Here is a 23,734-nt window from a genome sequence, read left to right on the forward strand (position 1 = left end):
AGAGTTGGAAGTTTGCTTCCAGGAATTTTGAAAGAAAGAGAGTCTAGTCTTGTTTTTTCAGTAAACCAAAAAGTTCTTGCGTGTTGAAAGGAGAGTGTTTGCTTGCAAATGCTCAATTTTAATTGAACATACTATGATTAAACAGTTTTACCTCGAATTTGTTACATACGCTCACATCTCTCCCAATGGTCCAGGCGTGAACTATTTTTTTAAAATAAAACTGTTCCATTCTATGGATCGGTGCAAACTTTTTTCTCCTTACTGAAATTTTAATTACCTATCTGCTTTTAAGCGCGCAATAACAATGCAAGAGGAAATTCTCGTAAGAAACATATCTAATGTGAGGAAAACTGTTATCAACTTCTTAACTTCATTTATCTTTAGCTTCACAAATTGGTGGAGAGTCTAGCTTGACTTGTATTGAGCCTTTCAATTTTATTTTTACCATAATTCTAGAATTAGTACGAATTTGAAGCACATTTAGTTACTTGCATGTATTTTAAGAACATTTTAATTCTACATTCTCTTGTACGTTGCTAATTGACAATGTAAAATATTAAGTTAAAATATGTACATAAGTATTCAATTTAAATAAATTTAATAATCCAGTTTAAATAGAATAATTAAAAATATTAAAGTACCTAAAAAATTTTAGTTCCTAAGCACTTCAGTCAATCAGTTTTTGTTAAGTAGAACAAAATTTTAATCTTCCATTTCACACAACTACTAAAACGTTAGCAGTAAAAAAAAGAAACTTCAGTTAATGAACAAGAGACAAATTTGTTGACTGATAAGTTTAATGTAAAACAAAACTTACAAATACAAAAATCAACCCATTATGGCAAATTTCTTTGCTTTAAGCAACTTCAAATAGCCTAGAGCCAGAGCTTTTTTAGTTAAAGGAGAAATCATTGCTGCCTTTTTGGCTTTTGCAGCAGCTAACAACTTCGCGTCAATGGCGGCCATTTTTACAAGGGGCAATGTTTTTGCAGCAACTTTTGCCTTCAATATCGGTCCAGCTGCTGCAGAAATTACTTTAGATTTCACAAGAGGTGTAGCAGCAGCCGCTGCTGCAATTTTAGTTTTTGCAACTGGAACTGCAGCTGCTAGTACTTTAGCCTTGACAACTGGAGCTGCTGCAGCAGCGGTGACAAGCTTTGCTTTGACAGCGCCAACTGCCTTCATTTTGGCAACTGGAACAACTTTAGTCTTTATGGCCTTTTCCACCTTCATCTTTACGGCATCTTCAATTTTAGCTTTAAGAATAGGAGCAACTTTAGCTGCAACTTTCATTGCTGGAATAGCAACTGCAGCTTTGACGAACTTTGGTTCAAGAACTGGTAGAGGTTTGGGAGCCGGTTTCTCTGGAAACTCCACAACTTTAGCTTTAACGGGCAAGAACTTTAAGATTTGATCGAGATCTGCATCTATTTTTACACTATCTTTGCTTTTTACCACAATACGAGGAATGGTAGTTTTTTCTTGCTCAATAATAGTCGTAATAAGCTCCTCTACGTGATCTTTTTCTGGTTCGGATATGTGAACCTCATCTTCCTCTACATTGACATCGTAATAGTGTTCGGAAAGTGAGCAATTAGAACTGTACCAATAGTCACAGGCCAATATGGGTTGATTAAATAGAGTACCGGTAGGACAAAGGAAACTTTCTCGTCGATGCTCATAACAAACATGGAAAACCTAAAATAGAAGTCAGAAATTAGGAAAAGCCGGAAGCAAACAGTTTTTCAAAAACTTGACACAAAACTAACTAAATTGACCATTTAGAAGAGTTTGTCACGCATGTTTAGATACAGTGCACAAAATAAAAAGCGCTACACTAACTTTCCATGCAATGATCTTATCTTAAAAGTCTAGGATCTAATCTTAATGTTTTGAGGGGGGCGACTTTCAATATATTAACCAATACAGACTATAGTTAAAGTTATGATTACAAAAACTTACTTTCTCTGAATAAACTTTTTCTGACCGATTAATATTTTCGACCTCCAAAATATAAGGACGTAGCAAACTAGGAAATATGATCCTCAGTGCTCGGTCAAGAGAACTGTCCAAAGTTTGAACCCCTTACATTTAAATTACGTATCTTACCATCTCGAAATTTCTGAATCAAAAAATTTGAACGGTGAACATGGAATCTTTGGATAACTTCATTTATCCAAAGATAATTCCATGCAAAATGTAACTTAAATATTTGTCTTTATATTTTAATAGTCAAAAATATACTTTAAATTTCATTTTTATTAGACTATTAAATAAAATAAATTTTTACTGGGAGTTATTTTGCTGGGAATGTTTTGGATAAATAAATTTTGTAATTGCCTGCAACAGTTTTTAAATTTGTTTAAAAAATTCGCGATCTGGGGAAATGCGCAAAAGACCGTTAAGGGGTCTAAACTTAGGACTACTCCCCTCCCCAAACAATGGGGACAATTTCTGAATGTGGCTATTCCTTAAATTTAGGGTGACAAATCTCAATCTGAAAAAAAAGACATGTTTATTCAGAGACAGCTTGTGTGATTTCACTGTACAGGCATTTTACTTCAACGAAAACAGCTTACGGGAAATTTAATTAGCCATTTTGGAGCAACATTTGAAAATATTAATTTGTGGTACAATGGACACACATTTGTTTCGTATTGAAAAATTCCTCGATAAATTATATTTCACGATTACAAATTTTTAAATTATCTGCTCAAAAATAGGAGATTATTTAAAACTATTCCTCTACAGATTTCGAGCCTTAAAATACAAATTTTACTAGACACCAATTCACTACCTCTTAAAATTCCGAAATTTCTCTGTAAAAGCGAAATAAAATACTGACAATACAAAACAGGTGCACATTTTTATACTACTGTATAACCAAATTTTATGCAGCGGCTCGAAGAGTAATGAGATAATTTTTTCTGATCAATTTTAAACAAGTTTCCTTTGGATACTTAAAATTAAGAATGAAATTAACTTAAATTCAAAAATACTAAAACTTTTCTGCCGTATTGCATGAAGAGATCAAAACTAAAAAGGGACAATAATATACTTCTCAAGACGTTGGGCCTACTTTAGGACTTCATTTAGCCTCGTATCTATTCTTCAATGCTTTATGTTTAATTTATATTTACCGCAAACATTAAACTCTATTATATTTTTAAATTTTAAATTAAAGAAATTCCCTGCAAGGAAGATTTGAGAGTAATATTAAGCAATAACTGGTGGAAAATTCTTTACGAAACGCAATGAATTCGATCCTATATTAAAATCCGGATATCCCTATCCGGATATCTTTATATTAAGTTACACTATAGAACAAGTATACAAAAGGTCTTAGAAAAATATCATAATTAACACCATTTTAGTAATATATCAAAAACTAGGTTTCAAACTGACAGAATACTTATTTCATTACTTTAAAATATTTATTTTACTTTGCTAGTTGGAGAATTAAGTTTGACTTCCTCGTTGTACAGTACTGAAATTAGAGTCACTAATTTCATGTCTTTTGAAACAGCTTATTAATAATCATTTAAAAGTTTTATATAGCATAAATTCCAATTAGTTAAACAGAGTTTAATGCAAACTGAAAAATACCATATGTTAAAATTTGCTAAATTGCTTACCTGGCACCCAGTTTCCAAGTCAGCATAAAATCCAGGGATGTATTTCTTGTCGCTGCACGAGAACGAAGTAATGGGCACTTCAGTATAATTTGGATAGTTAACTCCAGGAATACCTCTGACTGATCCAACAAATGGCGGATACACAACTTCTTCAGCGATGATCTCTTCAACAGGAGGGACTGAAACTACTGGAACGTGTCTCACTGGACACTCTCCGATCTTTTTCTGCAACATCTGGAGCAGTTTAATAAGCTCGGAGAGAATGTCTAACGCGATGTTCTTTCTCTTGTGAGGATTCCTTTCGTATTCGGCCATGGAACTGAAGAAATAGGTGTACAGCTTGGACTTCAGAGCCTTCAGTTTCGGGTACTTGCCATCGATATCATGCAATCCATGGGAAATATCTTTGCAAAACTCGTTGTAAGATGGTACGGTTGTGCTTCTGACCACTTCAGGCTCAAGAGTGATTTCAATACCTTCAGGCTCGTGGGTGCTTTTTGCATATTTAGGCTCTGGAGTACTTGCGAAGTGTTCGTACATTCCAGATGAGCCAGGAAAATACTGTAGGATTTCTTCAAAGAAATCCTCAGTTATCTGGAGGGGAAAATAAATCAGATATTAGCCTAAAATATTCATTTAAGAACGATACTGATAGAAATAGATTGTCCGATTCAATCTAAGTTTAAACAAATTTTTAAAATAAAAAAGCAAATTTGAACGTATGGTACGGTTCAGAATCTTAACTTTAAAGAATGGAAAGCTGGTGTTTTACTTTATAGATTAGATTATTTCTGCTTAAATGATATTCTAATATGAAACTAATTTGTTTACATTATCTTAGAAAATATCACTAAACGAAATAAATTGAAAATGATCCAGAAGTTAAAATTTTAAATAGATTTCAAATTGGACAATATTTTACAGAGTATAATTTCGTTACTTGGAATGCATTTATTATTAGCTCATAATATTTATCAAAAATATTAAGACCCAGTTTAAGATGTTTAATTAAGCGTTTGCATCAAGTGTTCTCACCACAAAGAGAGTTATTCAAGACTTATAAAAAGGATGAAATCAGTTGTGATTTTAAAATTTAATATTCAGTCAAAGATAAATTCAAAAACTAGATAAATATCCAGTATATGTACAACGCAAAAGTGTAAAATTGCAAAACAAAACAATTTTACCTATTTTAATAAGTTTTCTAAGACGCTGACAAATATTTCAAAAACAAATATCCGTAAGGTTTTGCATTGAGTGATAAAAATCTATACTGATGAAACTGAAAAGTCAGTTTTTAATTTGATCAATAGCAAAAAGGTTTCTTTAGTTTCTAAACTGACTTTTGCAGCCAATTTTGAAAAAAAAAGTCTAGCGTTTAAATTTAATGTCCTAGTATACTGAATTTATCTAAAACAGGAAAATGTTCACTTGTTAAATATATTAGCTTTGAAAAGTATAGTTTTAATGTTAGAAATAAACATTTTTACCTCTGGAACTTCAATATTAAGCTCATCAGAAGTAACTGGTTTCTGCGCTTTTCCATTGGCCAACAAGCCTAACGAGAAAGTGAACAATTATGTTAAACATATTTCAATACACAGTACGTTTGGAGAAGAGTAGTAAAGAATTTAAAAAAGTTAAAATGAAAAGTAAAAACTGGAGTTGAGTAACAGAAGATTTAGCTTATTACAATAGTTATTCAATAGATTGTTATATAGTACAATATTCGATGCATTATTTATTTTCGAAAATGTAAATACAAATACCATAACTACTTTTAATGTTTAGGATTAAGAATCCTTGTAAAGCAGTTTTTATACAGAAGCTAACACTTAAAATTTATGTACGAAAAACTTGTACACAAGTTTGTTTACATGTTAAGGAAAAGCAAATTAAGGAAAATTAAAAGAGGCTAGGGAAAAAAATTATTTTGAAAAATTATATTTTTTTACCTAATAATACAGTCACTATAAGGAAGTCCATCGCTTTACACCTAAAAGAAATAATCTGTGTTGAAATAAATATTTTTTTTTGTAATTTTTTTCCGTGAAGATAATCAAATTTGTTTCAAATATTTTAAGTAAAAAAAAATGTTTTAAAATTACTACACAATTAAATTTTTTATAATTACTTAAAACAGAATTTACATCGCCAAATCTATTATTTTTATGATTAACAAATAAAAGCTACTCACCTGCTATGAATGCTCCAACTGAAGACTGACTGCAGCATGAAAATTTCCATTTTTATAGATAAGTAGATTGAAGTGGTTGTGGTAAGAGGATCTATGTTGCACGCTTTTAACCTCTATAGCAGAAGATCATAGGTAGACATTGAAGATAGGTAGAATTAACAAGATCTATGCTACTTGAAGCTACAAACCTTTCTCATAAAGTTTTTAAAGAGTTAATCAAAACACATTTTACGCAACTCATGTTTAAAGAAGCTGTGGTTGAGAAGCTGTTCAAGAAGCTGAGGTTGGTCTACATATGCATTTTCTCCAGTAAAGATTGCGGGTTTTGAGTTATTGGGATCACGAACCTACGATCATTTTCGTCGAAGTCCGTAAGCATAACTTTTCGCTCATCCTCGATTTGAAAGACTGGTCGAGGGACTGATGCTACATACTGTGACAAAGAGGGTCACAGACTTTTACCTTTTGTCCCCTAATCACTGAAGCACCAAGACACAGTCAAACAGTGTATTAAATTGACAAGCGAAAAACCTGAAGGCATTAAATTATAATATCTAGGATATAAAAACTGTGGTCTCGGTATGCGTCAAAGAATATCTCAGATACATGTCGAAGCCATTGAAGAACATTAGTGATTACAAATGAATACAAAGATTTAACTGAAATAGAAGGGCCTCGCTGGGTTAGCGGTATTGCTTACCAACCACTCTGTTGCCAGTTCGAACCCCACCGTCAATCTCGATATATCTTAGCGTTACCCTTCTTTGAATTGTACCATTTGTCATTCTATTTAACAAAGGCTTATAAGGCTTTGTTTAACGTATACACTGTACTAATGTACGCTGTACCAATAAACTGAAATAGATACAATTTTGCATATAAGTTTCAAAGGGGACTCCGTGGCCGACTGGTATCACCAAACGCTGAGCGTGATGTATTTCCGTGCTGTCGTTCTCTGTATTGTGCTATTTGAACATATACTTGATAGAGAGACGCAATGACTCAGGGGATAGAGCATTCGCCTTCCAATGAGGTGAACCAGGTTCGATCCCGGCGATGGCTGGTCGATACGAATTTCTCATCTGGCTTGCACCGACCACAGTGCTGACGTGAAATATCCTCTGTGGTAAACGGATCATGGGTTAGAGTCCCCTTGCCATCAGGCAAAACGTGGGAGGTTCTCGTGGTCTTCCTGTAACGTCAATGCGGGTTAGTTCCATCAGAAAGTCCTCCACGAAGGCAAATTTCTCCCACAACTTGATCCAGGAGTTTCCTTGTCTTCTGGATTGGGTTCAAAATTACAAGGCTACGGAGTTGAAAATTAGTGGTCGTAAACTCAGAAATTAGGTCGGCTGTTCAACGACGGTAAAATAAAATAAAATATACTTGATAAAGGCTTATAAGCCTTGAGTGAGCGAATGAGCCTGCAAATCTATGTTATACCAATACATAAGTAAATAAAAAAGTAGCCTTCCTATCCGAGCGGTATTATCCGCCAATTGTTTACGAAGCATTGAGGTAGTTGGTTCGAATCCCGCTGTTACCCTGGATGTATCTCCGTACTGTCCTTCTCAGTATTGTGTTATCTGTCCTTCTTTACAAAGGTTTATTAGTCTTAATTTCTCACACAAGCCTTCAAATGCATTTTGTACTTATAAATAAAAATAAATAAATAAATTTTAAAAATCCTCATCCTAGACAAGTGCCAAAAGTTTAAGACCTAAAGTTTCCTGGCTCTTGTCCCAAGTTTGTTTGAAAGAAAATTCTTTTAAAAGCACATGTTTACAAAAGAAATTCCACGTGAAGTTACCTTATTTGAATAAATATTTATAAGCATCGAGATTTTTCATGGCGCGAACTTGCGAACTACCAAAATCCATTCTCGTATTTTTCTTGTATGCTTTCGGCATTTTTCTACTTGTCAACTGTTTAATGTGCTTTCCTTCAGCTTAATGAAGGCTTATTAATTACTTTTTAATCAAATAGTTGAAGGTGGATTCCGGGTCTCTGGATACCGGGTAGCCCAGTGGTCTTAGAATCAAGCTCCGATCCGGGTTTTTGATGACTTCATCGAGGTTCACCGAGTACAATCGATATACGGGTCATAAAACCTATACAATCGAAAGTCTTGAGCATGAGTGCACAATCAATGCAATCAAAGCAAGCGACAAAAAATTCAAAATTGAGATTTATATATGTATTAGGCATCTTCATATGGTAAGCTACATTTACAAGAATTTTTTTTTTCTAATGAATTTTGCTTTATCGGTTTTTTGAAATTCCATTTTAGTTGTTGTTGTTGTTGTTGTAGTTCATTTATGTCACACTAGAGCTGCGCAATGGGCTATTGGCGACGATCTGGGAAGCATCCCTGAGGATGATCCGAAGACATGCCATCACAATTTTGATCCTCTGCAGAAGGAATGGTACCCCCGCTTCGATAGATCGACGACCTGCACGCGAAGTCTAGAACTTCACGGTAGAACAGCTTAACGAGGACACATACCGCACACTCTCGGTCCCTACGCAGACTGATCCAAGTGGTCACCCACGTGCACACTGACCGCAGCCAATGTTGCTTGACTTCGGTGATCTGCTGGGAACCGTGTCTTAACGATCAATCCACTGCGGGACAAATTCAAAATTGAGATTTATATATACATTTGGCATCTTCGTATGGTAAGCTACATATTGCAAGAATTTTTATTTTAAATAAATTTTGTTTTAGCTGTCTTTTTGAAATTCTTTTTTAGCGTTCATAGCGTTAGAGATTGAAGAAAAATAGTTGCCAAGCCACTTTTTCCGGAATCAATCGTGAAACATTTACGTTGTTTTTTCGAATTACACGACAGTACAAGGATGTAGAGAAAATTTCCACCCTCTTCAGATCTATGTCTAAGCCGGCCAGGTGGCCGAGTGGTCAGCGTGCCTGACTGCGAAGCCATAGGCTGCGGGTTCGAATCCCGCTCTGGGCATGGATGTTTTTCTCTATCTTTGTGCTGTCCTCTGTTGTGTGTGTATGATGTGTGAATGTGGCCCACCTTATAAACGGGTTTGTGGCAGTGTGTCGTGGGCAATGTTGCTCACCTCCGTGACTTTGGTTCACAGGTGCCCATTGGGTAACGCGAAATGAGCAACAATTCTGGCATAGTATAGGCAAAGATTCAAATTAAGTGCCTGCCATTGGAAAAAAAAGGATCTATGTCTAAAGTGACCTTACGAATGAGTGGTGCAGGTATTTACTACGTGGGGCTCTGCACTAAGACATACTTTCACTCTTGCGGTGCTCTCTTGTCAAACGACAGGAGCACCTTCCTGACTTAAAGCGCAAGAGGCCCAAGTATCAGTAGAAACAACAGTAGCTAGATTCCGTAACCAAAGGATTTTTTTCTCCAAAAACAGCTTAAGGTCTGTTTTCTTAGGACAAGCGCCTTATCTGGGCGGCAGCGGGATGTCAACGTCACGCTGACGCCAACAAAATACTGGTTTGTTAGCTCAAGGCCTGGTTTCTTAGAACTAGCGCCTTATCTGGGCGTCAGCGGAAAGTTGACGTAGAGCTGACGCCAAAGAAATACTTTTTTGTTAGCTCAGCATGAGCAATCGGTTCAACGCAGACATTATCTCTCATTGTGCATGCGTTAATAACGTAAACAAATATTTATTTTGAATTTGTATTGATTTTGTTATTGTCGACCAGTGTTTTAGAGAACAAATAATGACTTTGTCCAAGAAAAAACACATTATAGCTGAGCTAAATGAAGAGTGCTATGTTTAATGAAGAAGCTATGTTTAATGTCAAAATCAAAATCTTGGCTGATTTCAATGTGCTGTTGGATGTTGTCCGCCATTGCCACTGTGGTTAGCGTCACGTTGTAATCCAACTGCAGTTGAGTTGGACGGCAATTGTAGTTCAAGATACTAGCCCTTGATTCCCACATTGACTCTGATTGAGACTGGATCATTCCATTTATTTCAAAGGTGGGAAAAGTAGAAATTGCTGCGCATCATTTCGGCGCACGTGCTATACAGTAAATCCGATTGCAATATCTTCTTTGAAGACACATCTCCTATTCTTTCTGTAAGCAGATTTTTAAAATTAAAATGACGGCGCCATTTACCAATTTCGGACTTAAATATATATTAACTTATACATTTCTGATAAGTTTTAAATTAATCTGATGTTTTTAAATATCATATTTTTTACACTCTGATTACATTTTTTAAAATCGTAACTAATTTTATATAGTGTCTGAAATATTATTTTATATATCTTCTTGTATTTTTATGAAGTTGAGGTAAGAAAATCTAAGTAAAATATAGAAAGAGCTTAATGAAATTAAAGATTCATCATAATATAGAATTTTTTAAAAATAAAGATGATAAAAACGCATGGGCGGAAATTATTTTATTTTATAAGCATATTTGTATATTTCTCTGTTTGCAAAAGATGTATTTTATTTTTTTATATATATTCCAATCTCTATGAATGGATAATCGTGACTATTCTACAAAAAATAAATAAATAATCAAAATTTATTCTTTAAAATTTAATTTCTTATGCAATTAACAGATATATTTAATTACATAAAAATGCTAAATTAAACGTTATTTCTATCTTCATTTTGTTCAGAAGAAGTTTTAAATACATATTATTGCATTGCCATGTGCTAATAATGTAGAGAACCACCAACAGGAATAAGATGAATAAAACATGAAATCCCATTATCCTTATGCGCATACAAAGTGTAAAGCCCAAAAGTGATTTTGGTACTAATTGATTTTAGGAACTATGTTGGCGACTTTTTTTTCACATATCTTCGTCTATATGAACATTGATATATATATATATATATATATATATATATATATATATATATATATATATATATATATATATATATATATATATATATATATATATATATATATATATATATATATATATATATATATGGCTACAGGGGAATGGCTACATACGGAACATGGCTACATGGTCCCTTTAATTGATAAGTACCTTTATAAAATAATAATTTTATCTTATGAAAGAAATTATACTTTTATATTATAATTTTATTTTATGAAAGAAAAATATCAAAAGAGTTCAAATACATTTATTTAGTGAGATTACCTCAAGAAAATGAAAATAACGCCACAAAAGTTTATAAATGGATAATTTTCACCAACAATCTGAAATGATATAGTAAATATGAAGAATATTATAATTTTCCAATAGAAACAATAAGTAATTTGTTTGACACACAGATTAAAGATGGCGCTATCACATTAAATTATGAATTTGAAGCGTAAGTAAAATAAATATTTTTACTTGTAACTAAAATACATAACATATACCTTTCTTATCTAAGTTTTAAAATTTGAAGTTTTCACTTAATTATTCTAATGCACCAAGTTTTGAAAAAAAAGATCAGGAAAAAAAATCATCACCATTCATGGAATATCTGAGTTTTAAAACCTATTAAAATTATTTCACCAGCAGCAAAAAAGAGCCATAATTACTTTTATGCATTATCCGCCGCCGATTTTCGCCAATTTAAAAAAATAATTTTGTCTGTCGTTCAAATTTAAATATTTTCTCATTTTTTGTATGAATAAGTTATATTTGTATTTTCTTTATGATCAATTACTATGAAAAATAAATTTGAAAGTTACCAAATAACTTAACGAAATAATGGCGAATAAGTATCTTTTTTTGGCAGAATTTCCGCAATAGCACTGATACTAAAATGGCTGGCTGTTTCCTATTGTCAACAGCTGAACCGTGTCATGTTAGAAACTAAAAAAATAATCACAAAAATTGGTTAACTTAAAGCCTACAAGGAGGAAACAGCTATTTTTTATTTTTAAATTAATTGCCAGTACAAAAACCGTGCACTTTCGCTTGGTTATTGGCCAATTTCACTGACTTACTGAAATAGATACTGAAATTATATATTTCATATTATATGAATGAAAATCATAAATACCGAAATGAGAATATTCTCATCTTTTGTTTGAAAGATGAAAGTAATAGGCTATGTGCTAAATGAAAAAAAAATGTATTGCAAGAAATAAGCCAAGAATAAAAAAGATTAAGCATGAATGCTACTTTAAATTTGCATAAAAAATTTCGAACCAAAATATTTACTTCAAAAATTGAGAAATTTGTGTAATGATTTCATTTCTTTTTACTATCATAAGAAAATAGCCTATTTGCAGAAAATTCGGGGAGAGTTTCATCAGGATACAAGCTTGAAGAAATTAAGGTTTAAGATTAAGGTCATACAGTTGTTTAATGATGAGTATTATAAAAGTAGTTTAAATGTATGCAAATAAAATTAAGCATATAGTAGAAAGGAATTGCGTTAAAAATATTGAATTCTGAGTTCATTTATCCTTTTATCTATTTTTTTTGTTGTTGTTTTCTTTTGGGAATTTTGAATTTCCTTTGAGGATATATTTTTTTATTGGAAGGAATAGCTTTCCATTCTTCAGAAGTGGGCAATTCTGAATTGTTAAACGCTTGCATTAGAGCACGAATATTTTTTAAACCATCTTCAATTTGCTGTAAATTTTCAAATGACTGAATGGATTGGGCATCACTAGATATATCCTTGCAATATTGTTCTATAGCTAATTTTTTCTCATTCATGTCTTTCCGAGGTTTTTTATTCATCTGCTTTAAAATAATGTTCTTTTCAGTATTCTTAGAAATTTCGTCATCGTCAATAACCAGCATATTCTCCTGGGATGTACTAGGGCAAATATCCTCTTCGACTTTTTTACACACGTTTTTAAATTTTTGGCATACAAAGTGAATATGCTTGCAGATTACGTATCTTATACTAAAGTCTACACAGCTGCACGACATGGTGTGAATGCATATATTGCAATCTATGCATGCAGTAGTGCAACTACAGCTACTGCTCTCTTTTTCGACTTCATATGTAAAAATTTTTCCATCTTCCTCTTTTGATACGATATACTGTCCCTCATTCATCTGCATAGCTGAATACATACTGGCATCCATTTTAGTGCTTTCCAAATGGCGTTTCATTATAAGTTTGACGCGATTCGTCAGCTTACCGCGTTCAATGGCGATAACCCTATTGAGAAGTTTTTTTGCCATTGCTTTCATTACTGTCTGTAAGGATTTGTCCAGTCTTTTCATAACTACACCGCCAGATTCCTCATATTTGATTTGGCGGTGCCACCGTTCTAACTTCATATTCGTATTTATTTTTAAACCCTTTCTGAAGCAATATGCCCATTTTTCTGCTCTGGACATGTAATACTCCTGAAAATAGCTGAGAAAAGATTCTTCCTCTTTGTATTGTACAAAGAAGTTTTCAGCTAGCTTTGAAAAAGTAATTTCATCCAATTCATGTATTATCAGCTTCATGTCTTTTTTCATGTTTTCTCGAACCACTTCATTTTTTACTTTGGAGTTGAGGTTTTTATTTAAACTTTTCATAACATGCCAGGAACATAGCAAATGACGCGGTTCGTTTTTAAAAGATTTCACCCAGGCATTCAAAAATGTTGTTGTGTCATCGGTCATCATGACACGGGTTACAAAACTTGACAATCTTTATTTAATAGCATCAAAAAATGGTTCTAAACTCTCAGAAGCAATTCTCTTAGAGAAGAAAATTGCTACTGGCAAACCCTCGTGGTTTTCATCATGGACTAAAATTGTAGTTAGGTGAAACCCATACTGGTTAGTGCCATGGGTGTCATCTAACATGATGCACTCTTTTCCATAAAAATCCATTAACTCAATTTGAGATTCAGTGGCTATTCCTAGCAAAAATTCTTCTTCTTCAATTCCTGGATATTGATTTAGTTTTTCACCGATCGGCTTGTATATTAGAACAGGATTACTTTCTTCCTGCATCATTTTCTTCACAGTTATATCAACTGCCATAGCATCATCGTTATGCATAATATTGCTAACATTAAAACCTTGAGCAACATTGTAAATATCCTGACGTGTAGTAAGTCCTAATCGCTTCGTTGGCGAGAACTTGGCTTGAATTTTGTCCATCACAACACTTATTGGCATCCCAACACCAAGCATATTAGCCAACGTTGCACGGTCTTCTTTTTGCAAGGGAAGTTTTCCTACTTCGCATTTATGACCTGCATGAGTTGATTGATATTGCACAGTAATTTGAGTAGCTTCGTGAACAGTTTCTTTAGTAGCAGTGATCATTGCTGGACAAGTGATGCTAGTTTTTATAGATCCTGTATATTTCGAACGTCTTTTCCTTTCTATTTCACAAGGTTTGTAAATACCACTTCTGTGACATCTGTAATACCGAGTTTCTGAATTTTCCTTTAGTAATGAGTTTTTTAAGATAAAAGAAGAGACAGTTTGCTGCTCGATGTCACTTTTCCACTGTTCAAAATCAGATTGACAAAAAAATACCTTATCATGAAAAGTTAATTTAATTTCAGGATGTTCCGTTTTTATATGATTATGGAGATCTATAATTGTTCGGGTTTTTAAACTGCATAGACCGCAAACTTGGTTGCAAGTTGCATTGTTTATAGAGTGAACATTTCTTTCATGCCGGCGTAGATTACTGTTTTTGGAAAAAGTTTGAACACAATGTGCACAGGAAAATTTATTCACTTTTTGCGAGTTCATGTTGTCAATATTATTTTCGGAAGGCAATATTTTATCCTTATCCATGTGATCATTAACCAAGTTCTGTTCCGAGTCGTCAACATTATTTTCCAAAATCAATACTTTATCCGTATCCATAAATTCATTACCTAAGTTCTGTTCCGTGTCGTCAACATAGTTTTCCGAAGGTGGCCCTAAAAAGAGCCTTTTTGTTTTAAAATCATTGGACATAGCACAATGTTAGCAATCAAACCAACGCGTTATGTATAAACTTGATAGCCAAGGATGAGAACATGAGAGTCAGGGTTGCCAGACTTTGAAATTAAAAAGTACTACAACTTTATCTGAAAAAATACCATAAAATACTACATATTTTTGAACGCCATCTGCTGCAGTAATTTGGAAGTATAAATAATATTAAAAGGATAAAATGCTATTAAATGGATAATAATACTATTAGAAAGATAAAATAAAAGGATATATTACTAAGAATAAAATAATTTTAAAATAGAAAAACAATTATATTTTCCCTTTTGTGCACTTTAACTTCAGGTGAACGCGTAGTAACAAAGATTCAAATCAACAATTTTGTCTAAAAAGAATTGTGTGTATCATAAATGTCTCTTGTGCATTGTAAATGATTTATAACAAATTTATAGAAAATCAAACATTAAAAAAAAAATCCCATTTTCATAACATATTCTACATAGGAAGAAAAAGCGTAAAGTCTGTTTTGGTAGCACAAAAAGCAAGTTATATTACATTCTAATCTACAAACTAGGAATAAATCAACTTTTATTTCTTACAATCATCACTAGATAAAGTGACTAGTACAAAACGAACGGTTAGTGGTACAGCTTGATTTCCACGGCGACTGCTATTTAAAACATCGCCAGGCTTGAATAATTTGCATTTAGTTTGTGGCTTCCATATCTAACAGTTTATCATGGTCACTGTAAAAATCGAGATGTATCCAGTAGTCTTATTTCAAAAATCGCTTTTTACTTCAAAAAACTAGAGTGGCACTTCTCTTTGATATAAAAATTAATTAAAAAAAAAAACATTTGTACAACACTTTTTAAAAAAAATACTATATAGAAATGTTATTTTATATTTTATTATTAAAATTATTTATCTTTAATTTTTAGTGACACAATACTTACCATACGTATTATTGAAAATACTACTTATGGCAACCCTGGTGAGAGTAAATCCGGCGCATGCGCAGTAATTTCTACTTTTCCCACCTTTGAAATAAATGGAATGATCCAGTCTCAATCAGAGTCAATGTGGGAATCAAGGGCTAGTGTTCAAGATGAGCGTACGATGACGCATACTATTAAACTCACAAATGGACCAATCAGAGGTTAGCGCTGATTTCCAGCTGACGGCGTCCTGTCCTAAGAAACCAGGCCTTTAGAAGTAGGGAGTTATTAGGTTTTATTCTCGTTTTAACTCTGAATACTTCTTCTTTCTTTCGGTGACTTTATGTAGTTTGGACTTTCTAGTCTTTAATTTCATAAGGGCCGATAAGTTCATCGAATATCACAAGCCTACTGTGTTGCAGATATAAATGAATAAAAAATAAAGAAGAGCGAGAATACAATTCAGAATACCGTATCAAATAAATAAAAACTATAACACTATCAAAAAAAAATGTAGTGGGGTGTCAATGTAAGGGCTGACTGGCCTATAGACTAAGTACCCGAACTGCAAAGTAGACATTTTTAGGGTTATGCTTTGAATGTTCAAAATTCTGAACAGCTGGGAATACGAAGTTACTGAAAATAAGAAGTGTAGGGGAGAGTGGGGTCAATTGTAACATTTTTTACTTAACTATTTTTAACTAGCAAAAAATCCAATATATTATTAGTATTAATTGACAGACGAGTAAAGTAGACTATCCTCTACTAGGAAAAAAAAATAAATACCTTATTTTAAATGTTATTATATTAGTTATTAACAATTTTTGACAGTCGCGCACTTGTTACAATTGTCCCCACATACCGGGTCAATTGTAACAGTTCTTAATTTCAACTAAAACATAGTTAATTATACATATTATCATAGTTGTGATATATTTTTTTATTTATCAAAATAGTAGTGATATTTTAGGAATAAAAATAATAATGAGCAGAGACCTAAAGGGTTAAACTTTTAACTTTAAGGGGTTAAAAGTTTTAATTTATGCTGTGAAAAGTGACAAATAAAATAATGCACATGCAACATAAAATAAATGGTATTGGAAACTATTGGTGGTTCTTAAAGAGTTAAGTAATGGTTTGTAAACATAAGATTATTTATTTTCAGCTGTTACAATCGTCCCTTTACTTATTGTTACAATTGTCCCCAAGACGCCATTTCAGCTTCATTTGTTAAAAACAATGCTAGCTAATTAACAAAACTAATATTTTTTTGAACTGTTAATTAAGGTGTCCTCTTAGATATTCGGTTAATAATTTTTATTTGTTTAAACAAAATTACTTTGCTACAATATAATATTCTAATACCAAAAATAGTACTTACGTAGCGTGAAAATATCTTTTGTGATGTAACTCTTTCAAAAGTACATAAAAATGGTTGCCAGCAGGGGTGTACATGTAGATTTATTATATACACCTTGTGCGCCACCTGGGAACCAAATCTAAAACCCGACACTCGAAATTTTTGCTCTGTTACAATCGTACCCTGTTACAATTGACCCCATTCTCCCCTATATAGTGCAGGGCTTTGTGAACTTTGCAAAAAAACGTTTCTGAAACTGTGAAAAGTCGGCATTTTTCTTATTAACACTAATGACATCAAATAAACGACCAACTTCCCATCTGCTTGCTTCTTTCTTCAAAAAGTGTAGGAAGCAGATTGAAAAAGTATAAAAAAATAAAAAGTTGATGTTTTTCCGATTAACCGATAAAAAGTTGATGTTTATCCGATTAACACAAATGACAGCAATTAAACCATTGACTTTTCATCTGCTTGCTTCTTTCTGAAAAAAGTTTAGGCAGCAAATGAAAAGTCGTTGTTCTTCCAATTAGCACTAATGACATTAAATAAATCACCGACATTTCATCTGTTTTTTTTTTTAAAAAATTATAAGGCATTTTCGCAACACATTTTAAGATAAACTTCATGTAAAATTAACATATTTTCTGAAAAATTGACTGAAATTGTATCAACTTTATTCTCATAGGCTACACCCAAATATTTTAATTTTTATTAAGCATAAGAGTTTTATTTATTTCATTTTTTAATTTTCAAATCACTCTTGAGTTTTTGATAGTTATGTGTATTGATGAAATTATGTGTGTTGCTATATTTACCATAATTTAATATCTATTTTTATCCATACACTATAATCAGTATATCAAGGATTATGCTATGATGCCTAAATCATATTTTAAACTCTTTCCTAATACAAATCGTAATTATGAAATGTGTACTCAGACAATATTTTTTTTCTTATGTACTCAAATAATATTTAACCTCAATCTTATAAACTTTTTCAATTGTATAAGAATTATTTAAACAGCATGTAGCAAAAAGAAATTGGATTTTTTGCAATGAAGTTAATTTTGTAAGCAAAAAAATGTTAAACAACACCAGCATACATTAAATTATATTTTTATTGCATTTACAAACAACTAATTTAATAATATATTTTAAATTGAAAATCATATACAGAATTTTTCATTAATGCATCACATTCAATACAAAAGTAATTATGCAATAGTTGGCAAGCATTCTGTTGCATAGACTAAATATCATATCATTTTCTTTCCTAGCGTATAAGTTTTATCACTTACATGAAACAATTTATGCAGCACTTATTAAAAAAAATTTAAAATTTTGCTATGAAGTTAATTTTATACAAGTAAGGAAATGTTGAAAAAAAAACTCTGAAATACTTTAAACCAACTAATTTATTACAACGTATAATTCAAATAGAAAGTCATACAATAAATATTGCATCATAGGATCACACACTATACAAAAAAGACTAAGCAAATGTTGGCAAGAAGCATTTCGTTGCATGGACCAAACACCAAATCTTTATATTTTCTTTCCTAACTTATAAGCTCTATCACTTACATAAAACAATCTATGCAGCATTTATGAAAAAAAATGAGGAATTTGCAATGAAATTAATTTTATACTAACAAGGAAATGTTAACGATACTAAAAATACCAAGAAACACTAACTAATTTTTCTATAATAACAAACAACTAATAATAATTTTCAAAATTAAAAATAACTCAACAAAAATCGAAAATTCATTTCGTACATACTATGCAAAGCTGAATAAGACCAGAAATCAGAATTTAATAAATTTAGAATAATTACAAATCCTGTAAAATAAATTAAATGAAAACATGTGTTAATGTATCCCATTAGAACAGGTTTCAGAAAATACACAGAACCTCTGAATTAGTAATTAAATAAAAACAATTTAATTACATAAAACTTTACTTATACTCTAAATAAGCTAAACTTACTACCTGTATTCCCTTCTAAAAATAAACAAAAAAAAATTTTTTTTTAAAGTTAAAAACTGGAATTTAAAGTCATGTTTGTTTAAAATATACGTAATATAATTTTCTTTAAACATAAATGGATCATTAAACTATTAATTTAAATGTACAGTTTATATTTTAAATATATATTACTGTGAAAAATTTTCTGTTTTATTCATTATCAAATAAAATTTACATTTCTGTACTAAAATTATTATTCCATAAATTATTCATTTTGGGACATTATTTGCCTTATTTTAGAGATGAGAATTAAATGTTTAATTCAACGAAAGTTAGGTTTTCCTTACATAAACATAATTTACACCCTACCCAAGTATATGTTTTTTATTAATTTCAGGTACTAAAATATGGATAAAACTTTTTCTTCCCAATTATGTTTTACCAAATATAGAATTGTAATGCATTTAGAGGTATTTTTATATTACATTTTAGGACTCTGAAATTACAAGGAACGAGTGTAGTGAAAGATTTGGCCATTTTAACATGCTTGATGTAATGCATAAATTATATAGATTTAAACGTATATGTTATTTATATAGCTTGCATAAGTAATCTATGGCACATAAAACTATTAATCTTCAACTATGCAATATTACTAGCTCTATTATTAAACACCTCAATGTAGTAATTATAAGAGGATGCTATATTGCAGAAACAATCCTTAACCCTTTCAAGATTAGCTTTTTTTTCCAAAAAAATCAAAAACAAAATACGATCAATAAGGCAAAAAGATCAAATAAGGCAACAACAAAAAAATATCCCGCCAATATGAAATAAAAAAATCAACAATTTAGCCAATTGGTGGGTGGGGGCTGAGACATATGCCTCATACCAGGTTTTTTAGATGGGACACATATGTCCCAGTGATGTTTTCGTCTGTGGGACATATATGTCCCGGTGTGACTAAAAAGGTTAATAACAAATTCTCTTTTATCTACATAAATAATTTAAAGGTACAGAAAAAGTAGTAATACAGTAAACCATGAGGTTTCGAATGCTGAAAATTCTTCACATCAAAATGCAAGCAAATTATACAAGAATTACTGAGGATTACGCAGTGTGGTAGTAATCCTGCAATAATTTGGTTGCGTTTTGATATTTTGAGAGTTTTTTCACCATTTCAAACTTCATGCCTTACTCAAGGGTTTCCTGAACTCACTTTTCATGGCAATTCTGTTTCCCTTCTATTGATATTTCAATATTCTAAGTTTTAAAAAAATTTTGTAGTACCTCTTATCCTCTGAGCACATTTTGAAAACTATTACAGTCTATATCGTAAAGCATATAGTGATTTCAATAAGTACGTGTATACATTCAATAAATACGTGTATATTTATTATAGTTTTTTTAAGATTATTCTCTGTAGATATATTGCTGAGAAAAATAGTAATAAGCCCAGTGTTTGTAAATGTTTTGCTGCTTATATCACTCTCATATCAATGTAGCACAATGAAGCTCGTTAAGTTATACAAGTAAACCTACGTTTTAGTAATAATCGAAGGAACCTTGAATATTTTCTGCGCTTTGTATATAGCACAAGATGCTGCTTTTAACTCGCTAAATCCTTTTTTTTTTTTATTTCCTATCGGCTCAGTGTTCGTAAAAGTGACTAGGTATATTTAAGTTGATGTATGTGCTACCTAACGAGCCGCATATTCTGAAACTGAGCAGTTATTATTTCTATCGCACAAAGATTGTGAGAAAGAGGCAAAAACTGAATTACTGAGTCTTAGAAGGTCAGCGAAATGAAACCTTCTGATATAAATGCTGAGAACATAACACCGCATATGCGAGTTCGTTTGCGCGCGATTTTTCACTTCATATCTAAACAATCTTTAATATGAGCGAGAAAAAACAATTATGTATCACGAAATACTTTTACTTTTGATGTTCTCTTAAGCAATTCTATTTTTAGCATGAACGACCACAACATGTTTTATTCAAAATTGGTAGTTTTCTAAAACTTTTTAATTCACCTTTTTTTTAACTTCTAACTCACCAATGTATCAACAGGTGACGCCATAGTCTAAATAAAAAGCACGTATATGCAAACAGCATTTTCCTGTATACAGTTACGTGAAGAGAGAGCCTGAGATGTTAAAATGAAACTGGATAATCTGTTGATAACAAATTATCTTTAACAAACAAATAAACAGATAGAGTATAAAACGATCCGACAGACTAGAGGTAACAAAACAATTACCTTTAGTCAGCTGGACTGGCATCAGTGACAAGTTTTTTAAATCGGACAGGTAGAGTTCAATAGTAAAAGAAAGTTATCATCGTAATAGAAAGTTATCATCGTAATAATTCTTATAATGCTCCTTTAGAAATGGTGTAATTATATTAAAGACCATTTTGTTTTAGATTAAAGATCATATTCTTGTAAAATATCTAAAAAATCCATTGTAACAGGAGTATCAATTAGGTATCAACGCCATTTATATTTATTTAATAAATTGTTAACATTTAAATAATTTTTATCTATGAAATCAAAAAGTTGTCACTTAATAATCAAATTGAAATAAGAATAGTGAATACATTAGAAAACTAAATTTTACAATTGACGCATCTAATTGACAAAACAAGTTGTGAAAATAAATTTGCAACTTAGGAAACAGATTAAAATTTACACTCATTATAATCAATGATATTACATGTAAAAATTATAAATGTATAAAATAACAAATTAATAATGTATTACAAGCATAAGAACATAACAGTATATAATTATAAATCAGTGATATAACAACATTTTAATAAATAAGTGATATGATAAAAACAGAATATAAAATAATTACGAATAACAGCAACAACAAAAATATGACGTAGCATAAAATCACATTAAAGCATGAACTATCTTTAGTTTATGTTTTAATATTAAGAATCTTCGTTTGATTCACGATTTAGAGCAACTATATTTTCTAAATGCTTATTTTTAATAACAAACCCTTGTCGCAAGCTCAATTTCTTTATGAAATCCTCAATTCCCTCAATCCAACGCTTCCGCCTTCCAGGTTTGGATTTACCATCAATGTTCCATTCCAGAACACATTTTGACCATCTATTATCAGCCATCATTTTGACTTTTGCAAACCAAGCTGATCTCTTCAGCTTCACTACCTCATCAACAACTTCATCAACCTCCATTATTTCAAGTAGGGTATCATTTTTGAAATGCTGGGGATAATTTTCGCAACACCACCTCCAATAAGACATTTCAACTCGAAGAAGACGTGACGTAAGCTTCTCAGTCATTGTCCACGTCTCACAACTAAATGTCAAGCTGTTTTTAATGATAGCATGATATATCCGTTTCTTGCAACCCTTGTCAATTCGTTTGTCACGAGCTACGGAGTGCAATACGCCAATTGCATTCTTCGTATTTATAATTCGATTGTAAATATCGATATCGTTTCTGCCACCAACTTCTAATACCGATCCAAGGAATTCAAAACAGTCTTCACTGACTATGTTTCTCTCGCCGATCTTCAGTTTTCGTTCATCATCTTCGGTTATCCCTAAATATTTGATATTTTTGAAACTGATTTTCAAATTTAGTTTTCTTAAATGTATTCGTAGGCTCTTTATTGCGGAACCTAAATTCTTCCGACTATCCGAAAGAACAACTAAATTCGTTTGTTCCGAAAGAAACGAAAACATTTTTGTTTTGTCCACGTTGAAACCCTTTTTATCGTTTTCATTTAACCACTCTTCTACTGCCCTTCGAATGTAAACATTAAATAATGTTGGGGATAAGGCACAGTTTTTCTTAAGCCCTTTAGATACTGGGTAACTAAGTTTAGAAATTTCGTTTGAAAAGATCATGCGAACAGTATTGTCTTTGTATAAATGCTTAACTATCTTCACTAAAGAGTCTTCAATCCCTAGCTCTTGAAGTTCATTAAACATTTTTATGCGTGGTACATCAAGAAAAGCTTCCTCTAAATTGATGAAAACTAAATGCAGGGGTTTATTTTGCTTGTCAGCACACTTCTGAATCAACATTCTTAGAACAAAAGTTGCATCCAAACACGATTCTTCATGAATTAGTTTGCATTTTTCTTTAAATGCATTACTTTTTTCGATAAAGTTTTTTATAATTGCACTCATGACCTGCATAACAGTGTGAGAAACACATTTTGAGCAATTTATAAGATTCAACAGTTTCTCGTCACCGGACTGATAAATGAAAAACATTTCATTAATTTCCTCTGGTATTGTATGGCCATCAAAGATTGCTTGAATTAAATCCTTCAAAAGCTTTTTTAAGTTATTGCTACCATGCTTCAGCAGACGCATACTGATACCACCAGGTGATGGCACGTCAAAATCTTCGAATTCATTCAAAGCTTGTTCTATATCTGCAGGAACTATGGAAAAACCAGATTGTCCAATGCAGTTTTCTGAATCCCCAATGAATCTTCGGCGGCATTCTTTAAAATATTTTTTAAAGTAAATTTCAAGAATTTTTTTATCTGCTGTTAGAGTTGTAACAGACTGGTTCTGAAACTCTTTTAGGATATTGCAGATCACTTTGCTCTTTTGAAACTGTTTTGGAATTTTTTCAATAACTTCGCAAATCCCTTTCCAAACTTCTATTTTTACTTCTGGGTCTAAATTATATTCCTTTCCTTTGCACCTTAATTTTCTAAGTTCATCATCCCACAAAAACTCGGACCTATCACCCAGTGGATCAATTCCCAAGACATCAGTAGCGGCAGAATGTATCACTTCCTT

At 31.9% G+C, this 23,734-nt stretch overlaps 2 protein-coding genes across 2 annotated transcripts; both read right to left on the reverse strand.

Moving 5' to 3' along the window:
* Positions 1 to 779: 779 nt before the first annotated feature.
* LOC107451948 (uncharacterized) lies at positions 780 to 5,947 on the reverse strand. The gene is made up of 5 exons (XM_043051914.3): positions 5,833 to 5,947; positions 5,591 to 5,631; positions 5,126 to 5,193; positions 3,636 to 4,229; positions 780 to 1,698 (listed from the first exon to the last, which is right to left on the reverse strand). Exons 1-5 carry the CDS (start codon positions 5,880 to 5,882, stop codon positions 829 to 831), a joined length of 1,623 nt encoding a protein of 540 aa, XP_042907848.2. The 5' UTR covers positions 5,883 to 5,947; the 3' UTR covers positions 780 to 828.
* Positions 5,948 to 13,420: 7,473 nt separating this feature from the next.
* On the reverse strand, positions 13,421 to 14,692 carry LOC147815904 (uncharacterized). The gene has a single exon (XM_087156649.1). It carries the CDS (start codon positions 14,690 to 14,692, stop codon positions 13,421 to 13,423), a length of 1,272 nt encoding a protein of 423 aa, XP_087012775.1.
* Positions 14,693 to 23,734: the final 9,042 nt, after the last annotated feature.

This window comes from Parasteatoda tepidariorum, chromosome 2 (assembly GCF_982258835.1).
Source record: "Parasteatoda tepidariorum strain Cologne lab strain chromosome 2, Ptep-v5.0, whole genome shotgun sequence".
Classification (NCBI taxonomy): domain Eukaryota; kingdom Metazoa; phylum Arthropoda; class Arachnida; order Araneae; family Theridiidae; genus Parasteatoda; species Parasteatoda tepidariorum.